At 40.9% G+C, this 19541-nt stretch overlaps 1 protein-coding gene across 4 annotated transcripts in view; it reads right to left on the bottom strand.

Moving 5' to 3' along the window:
- The window catches only part of MIPEP (mitochondrial intermediate peptidase), a 230656-nt gene that overhangs the window by 182969 nt on the left and 28146 nt on the right, over positions 1 to 19541 (bottom strand). For all 4 annotated transcript variants that reach the window (XM_079778651.1, XM_079778652.1, XM_079778653.1 and 1 more), the window contains 3 exons: positions 18752 to 18815; positions 13643 to 13825; positions 12403 to 12559 (listed from right to left, as the gene is read on the bottom strand). In XM_079778651.1, coding sequence (XP_079634777.1) covers positions 12403 to 12559; positions 13643 to 13825; positions 18752 to 18815 — 404 coding nt within the window. The remainder of the gene's footprint in view (positions 1 to 12402; positions 12560 to 13642; positions 13826 to 18751; positions 18816 to 19541) is intronic.

Here is a 19541-nt window from a genome sequence, read left to right as displayed (position 1 = left end):
TTGAAAGCTGGGGACCAGCTCTGTGGAGTAAGGAAGTATAGCTCAGAATAGGGACAATTAAGGCATGAGACTCAAGGTAGACAACTACTGGACTACTAGGGCCTTCAACCTTTCCAACCTCAATCAGGATGCTCAGGGTCAAAAAGGGATAGTGACTTACATTCACCTGCACTAGAGCAGCTCCCAGAAGGCCAAGGAAAGACACACCAAGGGACCAGATTCACATCAGAGCAAAATCCAGGAGCCCACAAATAGCGGAGCCAAAGGTCTTTGAGTGTGTGTGTGTGTGTGTGTGTGTGTGTGTGTGTGTGTGTGTGTGTTTTGTTTTTCTTTTTTTGTGCCATCCCCCATTTCTTTTTCTTTGGGACAACATGAAATATAAAAATATTCACATAATAAGTGCACCAGAGAGGAACAAAAGGAGCAAAGGACAGAGAATGTGTTTGAAGAAATAATAGCAGAAAACTTCCCTAACCGGGTAAAGGAAAAAGTTACACAAGCTCAGGAGGCACAGAGAGTCCGAAGCAAGAAGAACCTAAACAGGCCCAAGCCCAGACACATCATAATTAAAAAGCCAAAAATTAAAGCCAAAGAAAATCTTAAAGGCAGCTAGAGAAAGCAAACTGTTACCTACAAAGGAGATCACATCAGGCTGTCATCTGATTTCTCATCAGAAACTCTACAGGCTAGAAGGAAATGGCATGAAGTACTCAAGGTAATGGAAAACAAGGACCTGAAACCAAGATAGTTACTATATCCAGCAAGGCTATCATTCAAAATAGATGGTGAGATAAAGGCCTAAGGGAGTTCATCACCAACAAGCCAGCATTACAAGTAATGCATAAGGAACTGCTGTAATGAGAAAAAATAGAGAGAGAAACCTAGGCATACAGAATTAAAATGGCAATAAAAAGTACCTATGAATAATAACCTTAAATGTAAATGGATTTAATGCTCCAATCAAAAGACATAGGGTAACTGAATGGGTTAAAAAATATGATCCACCTATATGCTGTCTACAAGAGACCCACCTCAGAATAAAAAACTCACACAGGATGAGAGTGAAGGGATGGAAAAAGTTTTTCATGCTTATGGAAATGAAAAAAAAAATAAAGCTAGAGTAGCAATATTTATATCATAACCCTGGTAAACATATATGTACCCAATATAGGAGCACCTAACTACTACATATATTTAAAAAAATACTTCTAGAGGACTTTAAGGGAGAGAACAACAATACAGTCATGGTAAGGGAGTTTAACACCCTCTGACTTCATTAGATAGATCGCCCAGACAAAAATTTAACCCGGAAACAGAGACTCTAAAGGACACACTGGATCAGATGGATTCAATTCACATTTATAGAACATTTCATCCCAAAGCTGAAGAATATACATTCTTCTCAAGTGCAAATGAATCATTCACAAAGATAGACCACATGTTTGGACACAAAACAAGTCTCTACAAGTTCATCCAAGTCAGATCACGTGGAATGAAATTAGAAATGAACTACAGTAAAAACACCCCAAAACAATCAAACTCATGGAGGTCAAATAGCATATTATTAAACAATGAATTGGTTACCAATAAGATCAAGAAAGAAATAAAAATCTTCCTGGAAAAAAATGAAAATGAACACATAACAATCCAAAACCTATGGGATACAGTGAAAGCAGTCTTCAGAGGGAAGTTCATAGCACTACAACCTTCTTTCAAAAAAGAAGAATATTAATAATAAACTATTTAACCCTAAAACTTAAAGAACTAGAAAGAGGACAACAAGAAAAGCCCAGAGGAAGTAGAAGGAATGAAATAATAAAAATTAGATCAGAAATAAATGACAGACACTAAAAAAAAACCCACAAAAAAACAAAAAGATGATATATGTACTACTATTTGTAATACTTTAAACAATAAAATAAAATTAAAAGGAAAACAATACAAAAAAATAAATGAAACCAAGAGCTGGTACTTTGAAAGGATAAACAAGATTGATGAACCATTAGCCACTCATCAAGAAATAAAGAGAGAGGACCCAAAGAAATAAAACCAGAAACGAAATTAGAAAAGTAACCACTGACACCACAAAGGATTGTAAGAAAATACTATGAACAACTATATGCCGACAAACTGGACAATGTGGCTGAGATGGAAAAATTCCTACAAAAATACAACCGCCCAAAACTGAATCAGGAAGAATCAGAAAACCTGAACAGGCCAATAACAACCCATGAAATTGAAGCAATAATAAAAAAACTTCCAGCAAACAAAAGCCTGGGTCCGGATGGCTTCACAGAGCAGTTTTACCAAACATTCAAAGAAGAACACCTATACTACTCAAACTATTTTTAAAACTCCAAGAGGAAGGAACACTTCCAAGCTCTTTTTATGAGGCCAGCATTATCCTAATTCCAAAACCAGATAAAGACACTACAAAGAAAGAGAACTACAGGCCAATATCCCTAATGAACACAGATGCTAAAATCCTCAACAAAATATTAGGAAATTGGATCCAGCAATATATTAAAGAGATCACACACCATGACCAAGTGGGATTTTTCCAGGGATGCAAGGATGGCACAATATTTGCAAATCAAGAAATGTGACACATCAAATGAACAAATTGAAAAACAACAATCACAGGATCATATCAATAGATGCAGAAAAACAATTCGATAAAATCCAACACCCATTTTTTTAAGTATATTTTATTGATTTTTTTACAGAGTTTTATAGAGAGTTAGAAACATCGATGAGAGAGAAACATCAATCAGCTGCCTCCTACACAGCCCCTCCTGGGGGTATGCCTGCAACCAAGGTACATGCCCTTGACTGGAATCGAACCTGGGACCCTTGAGTCCGCAGGCTGACGCTCTATCCACTGAGCCAAACCGATTAGGGGCCAACACCCAGTTTTGATAAAAACTCTCAGCAAAGTGGAAATAGAAGGAGCATATCTCAACATAATAAAGGCCATATATAACAAACCTATAGAGAACATCATATTCAATGAGCAAATACTAAAAACATTTCACCTAAGAACAGGAACAAGACAGGGATGTCTGCTTTCACCACTCTTATTCAATAGTAGAGGCTTGCTGCACGAAATTAGTGCAGGGGAGGGGGCGGTCCCTCAGCCCCGCCTGCACCCTCTTGCAATCTGGGATCACTGGCTCCTTACTGCTCGCCTGCCTGCCTGATCGCCCCTAATCACTCGCCTGCCTGCCTCCCTGATCACCCCTAACCCCTCTGCCTGCCTGCCTGATCACCCCTAACTACTCTGCCTGCCTGCCTGATCGCCCCTAACCACTCGCCTGCCTGCCTGATCACCCCTAATCACTTGCCTGCCTGCCTCATCTCCCCTAACCCACTCTGTCTGCCTGTCTGATCACCCCTAACCACTCTGCCTGCCTGCCTGATCGCCCCTAACCGCTCGCCTGCCTGCCTGATCACACCTAACTGCCTCTGCCTGCATGCCTGATCACCCCTGCCTCTGCCTCGCCCCCGCTGCTGCAGCTTCATCCAGAAGGACATCCGGAATGATGTCTGGAAGGTCATTGAGCTGTCCAGTCTAATTACCATATTATGCTTTTATTATTATAGATAAGAAATATTACTGATGATTACCTTTATTCTAAGAAAATTCAAATGGGAGCAGATCACCTAGAGATGGAAATAATGACTGGTGAGGCCTTGTGCCTCTCTTTAGGGAAAGTGACAGCATCTTCAATTATTTAAGGGGTATTTGTGTGACCCTGCTATTGTTCCTGGAACTTTAATATAGGGTAAAGGGTGAGAATAAATGCTGAATAGGCAAAGGGTAGGTTTTGTCTGTTGGCTCAGAGCTCCATTCCATCTATGCCCTTCTGTGCTTTCCTGTAGTTCAGGGGAAACTGAGTTTCCTAGATGCCCCTGGCAGCTAACTTCTCACTGCGGAGCATGGATGCAGTGGAGAAGCTCCTCTCTTGGCTCCTCACTGGGCTCAGGAGGGATGGGGGCGGGGGCAGGGGTGGGGGCGGGGGCAGGGGCAGGGGCAGGGGCAGGGGTGGAGGCAGGGCCAGGGGCAGGGGTGGGGGTGGGGGCAGGGCCACGGGCAGGGGCAGGGGTGGGGGCAGGGGCAGTGCAGTCCCCAGGCTGCTGTCTTCCTTGGCAGCACCATTCCAATGGCAGCAGCAAGTTCTCAGCAGCCTCAGCAGGGCCTGGTCTGGCTCCTCCATCCATGAGAGTGAGAATGGCTTCCTGTAGCTATTAATCTCTAACTTCACTTTTTTTTTTCTCTTCTAGCCTTTCCTTTCCAACCCTTTGGTAACCAGTTCCCAATATTAAATTCTATCTGTTTGAAATACCTAGTGGGGGCTCTATTTCTCCACTGATGTAGGTGAACACACAGCCCAGCCTATGCAAAGGATAATATGAATGGGGAGGAGGAGGAGGAAATCATTGATAGGCCAGAAAAAAAAAAAAAAAAGAAATCATGTAATAGGACGTCAGGGACAACATGCTATGATTTATTTTTTTGTTTGTTAATCCTCCCTAGAGAATATTTTTCCATTGATTTTGAGAGAAAGAGAGAGAGAGAAAGAGACATCGATGTGAGAGAGAAACATAAATTGGTTGTCTCCTGCATCTTCCCTGAACAGGGCTGAGGATCGAACCTGCAACCCAGATTTGTGCCCTTGAACTTGAGATACTTCAGTGGGCAGGTGGACGCTCTAACCACTGAGCAAAGCTGGCCAGGGCCATGCTATGATTTCCGATGTTAGCAGTTGCAGGTGGTGATAAGGCTCAGAGTACAGCCTTAGAAATAGTGGCTGAGATGAAGTGAAAGTATAGTTTCACTGTAATTGATGATCTTTTAACTGGGATGTGATGGTGCTACTTGGTTCACTCAAGTGACTGTCAAAATAAGGAACAATAATTCCAGGATATGAGATAGGGAGAAGGATGAGGGCATGTCAGACTGTGCCGTGGAGGCTCAGAGCAGGCGCTCTGTGTGTGTGTTTGTGTGTGTGTGTGTGTGTGTGTGTGTGTGCACACCGGGGAGGCTCGGAGCAGGCACTCTGTGTGTGTGTGTGTGTGCACTGGGGGCCTGCCCCCAGCCGCACTGCAGAGGCTCGGAGCAGGTGCCCCTGTGTGTTCCTCTCTCAGGCTCTGGGCTGTGCCTGCATGTTGTTCTCTCAGGCTCGGGGCAGCGCCTGGCCCCTCCACCTGAGCTGGTCTGACCATTACAGCATCCTGACCTAATTTGCATATTTCTCTATTTTATAGATAGATAGATAGATAGATAGATAGATAGATAGTACTGGAAGTCCTAGCCACAGCGATCAGACAAGAAGAAATAAAAGGTATCCAAATTAGAAAGGAGGAAGTAAAACTCTCATTATTCGCAGATGACATGATATTGTACATAGAAAACCCTAATGACTCCACCAAAAAACTGCTAGATTTAATAAATGAATTTGGCAATGTAGCAGGATACAAAATCAACACCCCAAAATCAATGGCTTTTTTGTACACCAATAATGAATTCCCAGAAAGAGAAATTAAACAAAGAATCTCATTTACCACTGCAACAAAAAAAATTAAGATACTTAGGAATAAACTTAACCAAGGAGGTAAAAGACTTATACTCAGAAATCTACAGGATGTTGAGAAAAGAGATAAAGGAAGATATACACAAGTAGAAGAATATACAATGTTCATGGATTGGTAGAATCAACATTATTAAAATGTCCATACTACCCAAGGCAATCTACAGGTTCAATGCAATCCCTATTAAAATACCAACAGCATATTTCACAGTTCTAGAACCAATGCTTCAAAAATTTGTATGGAATCAAAAAAGACCCCCAATAGCTGCAGCAATCTTGAGAAAGAAGAACAAGGTTGGAGGAATCACAATACCAGACATCAAATTATAGAACGAAGTCACCGTAATCAGCCTGGTACTGGCATAAGAACAGACATATAGACCAATGGAACAGAACAGAGAACCCAGTCATTACGCTCAATTAATATTTGACAAAGGAGGAAAGAGCATACAATGGAGTCAAGACAGTCTCTTCAATAAATGATGTTGGGAAAATTAGACAAATACATGCAAAAAAATTAAACTAGACCACCAACTTACACCATACACAAGAATAAACTCAAAATGGATAAAAGTCCTAAATGTAAGTCAGTAAACCATAAAAATTGTAGTAGAAACCATAGGCAGCAAAATATCAGACATCTCTCATGGAAATATGTTTATGGATACATCTCCTAGGGCAAAGGAAACTAAGGAGAAAATAAACAAATGGGACTACATCAAAATAAAAAGCTTCTGCACAGCAAAAGAAACCATCATCAAAACGAAAGAAGAGCCCACTGTATGGGAGAACATATTTGGCAATGATACATCTGATAAAAGGTTAATGTCTAAAATATATAAGGAATTCATACAACTTAACAAAAGGAAGATAAACAATCCAATTAAAAAATGGGCAAAGGACATAGACACTTCTCCAAATTGGACATACAGAAGGCCAAGAGACATATGAAAAAATGCTCAAAATCACTGATCATCAGAGAGATGCAAATTAAAATGACAATGAGGTATCATCTCACACCTGTTAGAATGGCTGCCATCAACAAATTAACAAGTGACAAGTGCTGGCTGGCAAGGATGTGGAGAAAAGGGAACCCTAGTACATTGCTGGTGAGAATGCAGACTGGTATAGTCATTATGGACAACGGTATGGAGTTCCCTCAAAAAATTAAATATGGAACTGCCATTTGACCCAGTGATCCCACTTCTAGGAATATATCCTATGAAGCCTGAAACACCAATCAGAAATAATGTATGCACCCCTATGTTCATTGCAACACAATTTACAATAGCTAAGATCTGGAAACAGCTCAAGTGCCCATCAGTAGACGAGTGGATAAAAAAAGCTATCGTAAATTTATAACATGGAATACTATGCAGCAGTAAAAAAGAACAATCTCTTTCCCTTTGAGACAACATGGAGGGACCTGGAGAGTATTATACTAAGTGAAATAAACCAGTAGAGAAAGGCAAGTATCACATGATCTCATTCATATGTGACATGTAATGAACAAAATAAACTGATGAACAGAGCGGATCCACAGACATGGAAGCATGGAACAGAGTACAGCATCTTGGAGGGAATGTGTGTGTGTGTGTGGGGGGGGGGGGCAGGGTGAGTGGGAGATGATCAACCAAGAACTTGTGTGTACATATGCATAGCCCAGGAATACAGATAACAGTATGTTGAAAGCCTGGGGTAAGCTGGTGGGATCAATGGGGGAAAAAAGGGGACATATGTAATACTTTCAACAATAAAATTTTTAAAAAAGATTTTAAAAATTATAGACCAATATCCCCAATGAACATAGATGCAAAAATTATTAACAAAACATGAGGAAACTGATTTTCAACAATACATTTAAAAAGATTATACACCACAATCAAGTGGGATTTGTTCCAGGATGCAAGGATAGTTCACTACCTGAAAATCAATGTGATACACCACATACATTTAAGAATAAAAATTATAGATCATCTCAAGAGACACAGAAAAAGTATTCAACAAAATTCAACATCCATTTATGATAAAAACTCTCCAGAAAGTTAGTATAGAAAAAAACATACCTCAACATAATAATAGCCATATTTGACAAACTCACAGCTAACACCATACTCAATGGTGAAAAGCTGAAAGCTTTTTCTCTAGGATCAGGAACAAGACAGGGGTTCCCATTCTCACCACTCTTATTCAACATACTATTGGAAGGCCTAGCCACAGCAATCAGAGAATAAAAAGAAATAAAAGACATCCAAATTGAAAAGAAAAAAGTAAAACTGTCACTATTTGCAGAGAATATTATACTATACATAGAAATCTCTAAAGTTATACTCTCAAAACACTATTAGAACTAGTGAATAAATTCAGTAGAGTTGAAGAATAGAAAATTAGTTTTCTAAAGACAAATAATAAACTACACAAAAAATATTTTAAAATCCAATTTACAATTGCAAAAATACCTAGGAATAAATTTATCCAAAAAAATTAAAGACCCCTCCTCTAAAATCCAAGAGACATTGATGAAAGAAATTGAAGGATAAACCATACTCGTGGATTAGAGATATTAATATTATTAAAATGTCCATACTACCCAAAGCAATCTACAGATTCAATGCAATCCCTATCAAAACACCTATGGCACTTTTCACAGAACTAGAACAAATAATCCTAAAATGTATATGGGACCACAAAAGACCCTGAGTAGCCAAAGAAATATTGAGAAAGAACAACGTTAGAGGTATTACACTCCCTGATTTCAAACCATACCACAAAGCTACAGTAATCAAAACAGTATGGTACTGGAACAAAAACAGACATGTAGATCAATGGAACAGAACAGAGAGCCCAAAAGTAAAAACACACTCATATATGGTCAGTTAATCAACAACAAAAGAGGTAAAGATATATAATAGGGTAAGACAGTCTCTTTAGTGTGTTGGGAAAATTGGACAAATACATGCCAAAAAAACCCCCCGAAAAGTAGACCATTGTCTTACACCATCTATACTAATAAAAGAGTAATATGCTAATTAGACTGAGAGACCTTCCGGACAAAGCCGGGGGCTTGGCCAGCCTGCAAACCACCCCCAAACAGCCTTCAGCCCCTCGCCCAGGCTGGCCATGCCCCCCAAGGGGACCCCACCCTGATCCGGACCCGGTATGGAGTTCCCTCAAAAAACTAAATATGGAACTGCCATTTGACCCAGTGATCCCACTTCTAGGAATATATCCTATGAAGCCTGAAACACCAATCAGAAATAATGTATGCACCCCTATGTTCATTGCAACACAATTTACAATAGCTAAGATCTGGAAACAGCCCAAGTGCCCATCAGTAGACGAGTGGATAAAAAAAGCTATCGTAAATTTATAACATGGAATACTTCAGGGCAGACCAGCTGGACCCTATCCATGCACCAGGCCTCTATCTATACTAATAAAAGGGTAATATGCTAATTAGATCAGGAGACCTTCCGGACATCCTTCCAGACAAAACCATGGTGGTGGGGCAGAGGCAGAGGCAGTTAGGGGCAATCAGGCCAGGAGGGGAGGGCAGTTGGGGGCGAGCAGGCCAGCAGGCGGAGAAGGGCAGTTGGGGGCGAGCAGGCCGGCAGGGGGGTGGGGCGAGAGGCAGTTAGGGGCAATCAGGTCAGGAGGGGAGGGCAGCTGGGGGCGAGCAGGCCAGCAGGGGGGGAAGGGCAGTTGGGGGCGAGCAGGCCGGTAGGTGGGGAGGGCAGTTGGGGGTGAGCAGGCCGGCAGGGGGGGGGGCGAGAGGCAGTTAGGGGCAATCAGGCCAGGAGGGGAGGGCAGTTGGGGGTGATCAAGCCGGTGGGGGAAGGGCAGTTGGAGGCGAGCAGGCCAGAATGGGGGGTAGTTGGGGGCTATCAGGCTGGCAAGGTGGGGCAGTTGGGGGCGAGTAGGCCCACAGAGGGGCAGTTGGGGGCGAGCAGGCCAGAGTGGGGGGAAGTTGGGGGCTATCAGGCCGGCAAGTGGGGGGCAGTTGGGGGTGAGCAGGCCGGTGTGGGGGGCAGAAGAGGGGCAGGTGAGCAGTTAGGAGCCAGCGGTTCCAGATTGCGAGAGGGATGTCTGACTGTCGGACATCAGACAGGAGTCGGACATCTCCAGAGGGGTCCCAGATTGGAGAGGGTGCAGGCCAGGCTGAGGGACAACCTTCCCCCCGATCCCCCGTCCCCGTGCACAAATTTCATGTACCGGGCCACTAGCATACAAATATAAACTCAAAATGGATTAAAGAATTAAATGTAAGACCTGAAACCATAAACGTACTAGAAGAAAACATAGGCAGAAAACTCTTTGACGTTGGCCTTAGCCATAACTTATTAGATATATATATATCTACTCAGGCAAAGGCAACAAAAGCAAAAGTAAACAAATGGGACTATATCAAACTAAACAGGTTTTTCAAAGTGAAGGAAATCATCAACAAGATGAAAAAGCAACTTACTGAATGGGAGAAGGTATTTGCAAACAATATATCCACTAAGGGGTTAATATCTAAAATATTTAAAGAACTCATACAACTCAACATCACAAAAACAAAAAATGCAATAAAAAAATGGGCTAAGGACCTTAATAGACATTTCTCTGAAGAAGACAGATAAGTGAAAAGATGCTCAACATTACTAATCATTAGGGAAATTAAAGTTAAAACCACAATGAGATATCACCTCACACATGTCACAATGGTTATTATAAAAAAGACAACCAATAACAAGTGTTCTTGAGGATGTGAAGAAAAAAGAACCCTCATTCACTGTGGTGGGAATGTAAACTGGTGCAACCACTATGGAAAATAGTATGGGTATTCCTCAAAAAACTAAAAATATAACTATCATATGTCCCAGCAATTCCACTCCTGGGCATATATCTGAAAAAAATAAAAGCCATTACTCAAGATATATGCACCCCTATGTTCACACCAGAATCTATACTAATAAGAAACATGGTAATTGACTGTCACTCTGTGACGCCCACAGCCAATAAGGAGGGAATATGCTAATTGACTGTCACACCCTCAAAAAATGGTGGCACCCACAGCCACAAGATGGCGGCGCCCAGTTCCCTCAGCCCCGATGGGGCGGCAGGCACATGGCAAGGCTGGGTGTGGGCCTGGCCGCTCCATGTGCCTGCCTCCGGAGTCCCCCAGTCCCCTCAGCCCCCCAGCCGCCCAGGGCCGGCCAAGGCACAGGAAAGCCTCGGATGGTGGCTGCCTGCCATCCAGGGCTGCCCGAGGCTCAGGTAACCAGGGCCGGCCAAAGCTTGCACTGCCAGCAGTGGCAGCATCAGAGGTGTGATGGGGGCGTCACCTTCCCCTGATCTGCTGGGTCGCCTCCCACCCCTGAGGGCTCCCGGACTGTGAGAGGGGACTGGCCGGGCTGAGAGACCCCCCCTCCAGTGCATGAGTTTTCATGCACCAGGCCTCTAGTCTATACTAATAAAAGAGTAAGATGCTAATTAGACCAGCAGACCTTGCAGAGACCTTCCAGATGTCCTTCCGGACAAAGCCGGGGGCTTGGCCAGCCTGCAAACCACACCCAAATGGCCCTGAGCCCCTCACCCAGGCTGGCCATGCCCCCTAGCAGGGATCCTCACCCCGATGGGGGCGTAGCCAGCCTGCAAATGGCCATCAGCCCCTCACCCAGGCTAGCACTGCCCCAAGTGGGAACCCCCACCTTGATGGGGGCGTGGCCAGCCTGCAAACCCCTGGCGGCCCCTCGCCCAGGCCGGCCTCATCCTCCAGCGGGGACCCCCCACCCTGATTGGGGTGTGGCCAGCCTGCAAACTGCCCCAGGCCCCTCACTCAGGCCGGCCCTGCCCCCCAAGGAGACACCCCACCTTGATCCAGGTCCCCATTCAGGGCAGACCAGCCAGCCTCCACCCGTGCACCAGGCCTCTATCTGTACTAATAAAAGGGAAATATGCTAATTAGACTGGACATCTTCCGGACGACCATCTGCACGTCCTTCCTGAAAAAGCCGGGCCCGGGCGAAGCCGCCTGCCAGTGGTCCCCAGCACCAGCACCTGCGGCTGGCTGTGGCCCGGGAGACAGAGAAGCCGCTGCGCCCTGGTCCCGGGCCGCAGCCAGCCAGAGATGCTGCCCGCACCATGGTCCCATGTGCCAGTGCCTGCGGCCCAGGTGAAGCCATCTGCCCACCGTCCCCTGCGGCTGCAGCGGGCCCGGGTCCCAGGTGCCTGTGGCCTGCCAGAGGGAGGGAAACCCAGGTCCCGGGTGCCTGCAGCTGGCTGGAGGAGGGAACCCTGTGGGATCGGGCCTAAACCAGCAGTCAGACATCCCCCGAGGGGTCCCAGATTGGAGAGGGTGCAGGCCGGGCTAAGGGACAACCCCCCCCCCATGCACGAATTTCATGCACCGGGCCACTAGTGGAATATAACTCAGCTATAAAAATAAGAATGAAATCTTGCCATTTTAGACAACATGGATGAACCTAGAGATTATTACATTAACTGACATAAGTCAGACAGAGAAAGACAAATACTACGTAATTCCACTTACATGTGGAATCTAACATGGGGACGTAATGTACAGCATAAGGAATAGATTCCACAATATCATAATAACTATGTATGGTGACAGATGGTTACTAGACTTATTGTGGTGATCACTTTATAAGGTATACAAATGTTGAACCACTATGTTGTACACCTGAAACTAATATAATATGGTATGTCAACTGTATTTCAAAATAATTCAAAGAAAAAATTTTAAGGTCAGAAGTTTAGTTCCATAAAAATTCTATTTTGTCTTTAAAAGTTGAATAAACAGGCTTACCTGGATTTTTAGCTATTGTTCCTTGAAGAGCTCTGTGTGAATATGTAGAATACCCTACTAACTTTGCCAGAAGATCTCTGTTGCTGAGCAATTCTTCTAAACATCTCAATTGACCAGCATTGGGATAAAGGAAAATTTTATAAGCAGCTTCTCGCACCTATATTTAAATAGCAAATGATAAAAGATATAAATACCATGATACAAATATATAGCCTACGCAGTAATAATATAGGCTAACTCTCACCACTTTATTCTTCAAGTGATCATTGCTATAAAAATAAAATAATGGTTTGCACAAGGTAAATAAAGCTTTTAGACTCATAAACTAGTATGAGATACAACATACTTGACTACAGTTCTCTTTTGGGGTATGGTCAGACAAAATCGTATCTAATCCATGTACCAAAAAGCACCTTTAACCAGGTGAAGTGATGACTAATATGCATTAAAAATCTGTAGTTCAGCCCTAGCTGGGTGGCCAGTCAGTTGGAACATTGTCCTGTATACCAAAATGTGGGTTCGACTCCTGGTAAGGGTACATATCTAGGTTGTTGGTTTGATCCCTTATCGGAGCACGTATGGGAGGCAACCAATTGATGTCTCTCCATCACATGGATGTTTTCTCTCTCTCTCCCTCCTTCCCTCCCTCTTTTCCTTCCCTCCTTCCTTTCCTCTTTCTCTAATATCAGTAAAAACATGTCCTTGGGTGAGGATTAAAAAAAGAAAATAAAATCTGAGTAGTCCACAGAGTGTAAATCATTGTTATTATTTATCATACTTTAAAACTGAGTTCTTCATAAGACATGAATAATTAAACCACGTTAATCATTCAAAGCATTTGTGGAATTAATAATCCCAAAGTTAAATTTTTAGCAACACTGAAGTATTTTTTTTTTAATATATTTTATTGATTTTTTACAGAGAGGAAGAGAGAGGGATAGAGAGAGTTAGAAACATCGATGAGAGAGAAACATCGATGAGAGAGAAACATCGATCAGCTGCCTCTTGCACACCCCCTACTGGGGATGTGCCCGCAACCAAGGTACATGCCCTTGACCGGAATCGAACCTGGGACCCTTGAGTCCGCAGGCCGACGCTCTATCCACTGAGCCAAACCGGTTTCGGCAACACTGAAGTATTTTTAATGGTAGTATTATATTATCACTGAATCTGGGTTTGGTTTTAGACAGTAGCAGCACATAGATGGGACCTGAACTATAAGAAAATAGAATACACATACCAAGTCATCTGGTGCTTCTGCATGTAGACCATCAACAAGTACATGATCTCCAGCGAGTACAAAGTTCTGGCGAATGTGTTCTGGTAAGAGGTGCTTCTCAATCTTATTGGGGAAGTTGGCTCCCATAAGAAATGAACTACTCAAATCCAAGATTTTAACATTCAGGTCCACTGCTCTTTTACGCTATATGGAGGAGAAAGCGGGGAGTAAAAGTTATTTAAAGGCATTTAAGCAATATTGTACAACTAATTTAATAGACATCTAGATGCCTATAAAAATAGCAATCAACATTAATATTTTATTTATAGTTTCATAAGATACTAAATAAAATGAATATTGAATATATTATTTATGTACTAAATGTATAACATACTTGCAATATGTTAATTCTATTTTTGATAGACATTTAATATCTAGACAAAAAGATCATCCTTATGTTGTACAGTGTTTCCATGCTTTAAGACTTACATAATTTCTAGAGTTCTATTTTATGTCTAGGTTATATAACTAATCTTTGAAATGAACAATATTAGAAAGTACAGAATCTTTCCCTATCCCCCAAAAGACCTCTTAGTTAAGAGACTGTAGTTGAATCTAGTCAATACAGTGCTTAAAAGTATTTTTAGATTAAAAATTAAGTATTTGAAATACAGGTGAGAAAATATACCATCTTAAAAGATTATACTAAAAAGGTGAGGGGAAAGGAATTATTAAAATTCTTCATGAAGTGTAGAGAACTTCCAGAAGGGGGAACACTTTAAAAGTTCTGGATTTTGCATATACTTTGGTATCCAGAGAATGACAGCAGTGGAGTGCTGAGAACTAGACTGGAGTCCATAAGGGCAGGCCCACATATTCTCTCTTTTGTGCCTGGCCCTCACTGTCACTCTCACTGTCTGGACCTCAGATAACCATTGGTGATGTTGGAGATGGTGTTGGCACATCTATGAGAATTTTATTTGGCAGTAACACTTTTAGAACATACAATCTATGGAAAAAATGTATATCAAAGGGGTGACACAAATGTTTCGAATGAAATACAAACTATAGTTCAGGTCTACGGGAGGACAAGAGATAAATTTTCAGTTGTTATTAGAAAACTAGATAAGCACCTGGACCTGGGCTCATGATGGGCATCATGTGAAAACAAATTCAAGTCTTTCTGGAAAAGGAGTCAATAGCTACTAACAGATTCTAAACTATATTAAGACCCTAAAAAATGATTAAGCAGCACTAATATATTTTTAAAATAAATATATAAGGTGCAGATGTACGTTTGATAAGATGCTAAAAATTAAGTATTTATTAATAACCAGTTTCAATATAGAAAATTCAAACTTTATGTGAAAAATAATTTTTCAGATATCCCAACATCTTTATAGTTCAGATTTCTCTGTCTACTTTGTTTCTGATATGGCCAATTAGCACCACCTAATGGTAATAAGTGGAATAACAGAAAAGATTTTTAAAAATTAAAGGATAATTCCAAAAATTTTCCCCAAAGCCTTTACTATGAAAAAATAAATAGCCCTAACGGGTTTGGCTCAGTGGATAGAGTGTTGGCCTGCGGACTCAAGGGTCCCAGGTTCAATTCCGGTCAAGGGCATGTACCTTGGTTGCGGGCACATCCCCAGTAGGGGGTGTGAAGGAGGCAGCTGATGTTTCTCTTTCATTGATGTTTCTAACTCTCTATCCCTCTCCCTTCCTCTTTGTAAAAAAATCAATAAAAATATATTAAAAATAAAAATAAATAAATATTTATCTGGAAAAATAATAAGTGGGTTTACTACCCAACTTCACCAACAGTCTGCTAGGCATTTCATCATCATGAGATAACTAAATGAGCAGTACTCTGAACTCTAAGAAGTCTATTAAATTGTTGTTATTTATTACACATTTGCTAAAAACATATACTTCCCTTAATTTCAAACTTGTAAATTATATTCAGTGAGACCTTCCAAATTAAATAAGAAAAAAGCTACGACTTATAGATTATGTTCTTGGGTTTATTTCAAGATCTGTCTTGTAAAAAGTGTAACGTATTTTTATTTTATCCTGTCCTTGCGGAGCACCTTAGAGAACACACATAGAAGTTACAAGAGAGAGATTTAACGTCCATGGGTTCCCAGGGAGTTAGTTTCTAGGAAGGGCAGCTATTCTTATAAAAACATAAGATAGCCCTGGCGAGTTTGGCTGGGTGGTTAGAGCATCAGCCCATGGACTGAAAGGTCCAGGTTCGATTCCTGGTCAAAGGCTGTACCTGGGTTGCAGGCCCGATCCCAGTCCAGGTCGGGGCATGTGCAGTAGGCAACCAACCTGTCTCTTTCACATTTATGTTTCTCTGTCTCTGTCTGTGTCTACACCTCCCTTTCACTCTCTCTAAAAAAAGTCAATGGGGTAAAAAAATGTCCTCAGGTGAGGATTAAAAAAAACACACAATAAGACAACGAGTTTAATACTGGTGAAACTAACCTTGACTTGACACATAATACTTTTTAGTAAAGTTTCAAAAACATCTTTCATGAGGATTAAATAAAATGATTAAATCATTCAGCTTCAGCCTTCCTCCTGAAGATATCAAACTTGATTAATATTAGCAGGCATTATTATGATTCATTATACATTCATTCAATATTTTATTAAGTCCCAAACTGGTATGCATTAAAAATATGATCCACATACTCTATCCTTGAGAAACATATAATTTAGATGCAATAATAATAACAACAACAACTTCAATAAAAAACAGTTAAAGATAAATGTCAGGTGCATGAAATAAGTAAAATATGAGTTCATATGAATACAGAATTCCACCTCGGAGATTAATGAAGCTTTGCAGACACCATTGGCTGAAGATGAAGCCTTAACAGGAATTTTAGGGGGATAAACCTGGTGAGCAGGCAGAGGAGGATGATACAGAAACACAAATGGAAGGACAGAGTATCATGAATTCACTGAGGCACAGGGAGAGCTGATTATACTTTCCCAATAGACAAGGGGAAGTCACTGAAAGGTTCTGGACAGGAGAGTAACAATCAAGTCAATGCTTAAAGGAAATGATTCCAATGTTCAGACAGGTTAGACTGACCACTGTCAGTTATAACTATAGGAAGGGCTAGCTGAATAGGCTCTAGAGCAGTGGTTGTCAACCTTTCTGATGCCGCGACCCTTTAATACAGTTCCTCATGTTGTGGTGATCCCCAACCATAAAATTATTTTCGTTGCTACTTCATAACTGTAATTTTGCTACTGTTATGAATCGTAATGTAAATATCTGTGTTTTCCGATGGTCTTAGGCGACCCTGCTAGCGGTTCTCAACCTGTGGGTCATGACCCACAGGTTGAGAACCGCTGCTGTAGATATTTACATTAAAAACACAGATATTTACAAAAAACACAGATATTTATATTACGATTCATAACAGTAGCAAAATTAGAGTTATGAAGTAGCAACAAAAATAATTTTATGGTTGGGGGTCACCACAACATGAGGAACTGTATTAAAGGATCGCGGCATTAGAAAGGCCGAGAACCACTGCTCTAGAATGTTTGATATACAGGTGGGGCAAAAGTAGATTTACAGTTGTGAGTACATGAAACAGAGTTTATTCTTGTATTATTATTAATTTTTGTATTATTTTCCATAATATAAAAGTAAAACTACTTTTGTCCCACCTGTGTGTAATATGCAACCTACTAGCTCTGTAACTTTGTATAAGTCACATAACCTATAGGTGTCTGTTTCTTCATCTGTTGTTAGACAGGAATAACAGTAGCACCAGCCTCAAAGTTCCTATAAAGATCTGATAAGTGGTATATGCTTTAAATAGCAAATGCTTAATCGTTGTTAATTATATTGAGTGTCAGGAAGACAATGGACCTGTAGGACAGCCCAAGGATTTGGTGACAAGGATCAAGATGGGTTGTTTTGGGGATGCAGACAGATGCAAGGAGAAGCTCTAAAGGAATAATCCAGGGACTTGGTCACTGATTAAGATATGAGAATACTGGGAGTGGAAAAAATGCAAACTGACTCTAAAATTTTATTTGTATGACTCCAAGAATGTTGGTATCACTGATACAGAGAAGTAAACAATTGACTTGGAAAGGGGAAAATGTGTCCATTCTAGGCAATGTGAATTTACAGTATAGTCTATTAGCCTTGTGGATGCTGGGCTTAGGGTTAGGCCAGGAGTCATGTGTGAGCAGCCTCAGCATTGCTCAAACCCTGCACCAATCAAAATGACATAATCTATTCTATATGATATATATCCCCAAACCTGGCTCTCTCTTTTTCAAGATACTCTAATAAACTAAACTCTATTAATAGGTTAAGTGGCTTTATACTATAGTTATTAGGGAAAACCTTTTTTACATAAAGCATAACTATAGTAGCCTAGACTGCAGGCAAGTAGGGGAGATATTGTGGAGCAAGCAGGTCTTTCAGTGGTGGTCATGTCACCCCCATTCTTCCAACCTGGAGCTTGATATTGAAATGAGGCACTCAGTTTCTTAAGATGGTCATGTTCTGGAAGAAGCAATGGCCAGGGTTAGGAGTCCTGGAAACTAAGGATGGGAACTTGAATAAAATACTTTGTCTTGTTTCCACACCTGTAAAATGAGGAGTCTGGACAATATAGAAGGCCTCCCTAGTATCAGCTTAAACATTACACAACCCATACATACTGCTTCAGGAACAAAACTGTGTGGATCTGTCAAGATACCTATAATCTGAAGGTCTTAATGATATCCTATGTAAAGGTCTTAATGATATCCCTATACTTCTACCTCCAGATCTTAATCTTCAATGGTGTCAGCCTTCTCACTCATTTGTCTTGTCTTTCTTGATACTGCCCATCTCATCCTAATTCCAAGACATCTAAAACATCCCTACTGTCTAAAGTCATTTTTAATTCTGAATTATCGTGGTGACAGGCCAACTTCCGGAGAGCACTACATTCAAATACAACCTGTAGGAGAATTTCATAATATAAATGATCTAAGCAGTTTTACAATATGCAAATTCAAGCTATACATGAGGACTTAGCAACAAAGATACCAATTAAATATTAGTAAAACAAGAGAACCCAAAAAATCAGAAAGTTTTACCTTTTCTTTGTCTAGATGGATTCCACTGATTTCAAAATCAAACATAAAAAGTTCGGCCACTCGCCTATAAAAAAAAAATGAGTCCTAGGTTATAATAGTAATAATGATTACAAATAAAAATCAATTTTTTGCTAAATAAATCAGCCTTCTTCAATATTACTGACAAAAAGACAGATGTTTATACACACACACACACACACACAACTTTCTTTGAAATGAAATTTCACACCTTAAAGTGAGTCAAAACACCTAGCTGATTTAGTGAATTTTAAACTGTCCTATGGGTGATCTAGCATCATCTATATTATGCTAACTTAAGTACACTAAGCCTTAAGCTGAACCAAAGGAATGGTGCTTACTCCAATGAGGACAAATTTATCTGCTGCTTTTTTCTAGAGGTGGAAATCTTTTCTACTGTCCAGCTTTCCTTCCTTCAAAAATATTTACTGCATACTGTAATAGTTGTAGGACACACACATCTGCAACTAGGTAGGCCTATACATGTCTAACTATAATACATGTTATATTTACCATGTGTATTGAACAGAACTATAACCTGCGTGTGGGTAAAGACGTATGCATATTACATATGGCATGTTTCATAAGGAGATAAATACTTTTTAAATGGATTAATAAATACAAGGAAGAATAAATAATAAATTTCTTAACATGGATACAAATAAAGTGGTGAGTTCAAAAAGAGACCGTTAATAATACCCTTTAATGTGTCAGCTGTATTTAAAGCATCACCTTTTATTCATTCTTCACTATTGAGAAGCAGGCTCTTCAT

The sequence above is a fragment of the Cnephaeus nilssonii genome (genome assembly GCF_951640355.1).
Source record: "Cnephaeus nilssonii genome assembly, chromosome: 8".
In the NCBI taxonomy this organism is placed as follows: domain Eukaryota; kingdom Metazoa; phylum Chordata; class Mammalia; order Chiroptera; family Vespertilionidae; genus Cnephaeus; species Cnephaeus nilssonii.
The sequence above is the reverse complement of the archived record's forward strand: the minus strand, read 5'-3'. Positions and strand labels throughout refer to the sequence as shown.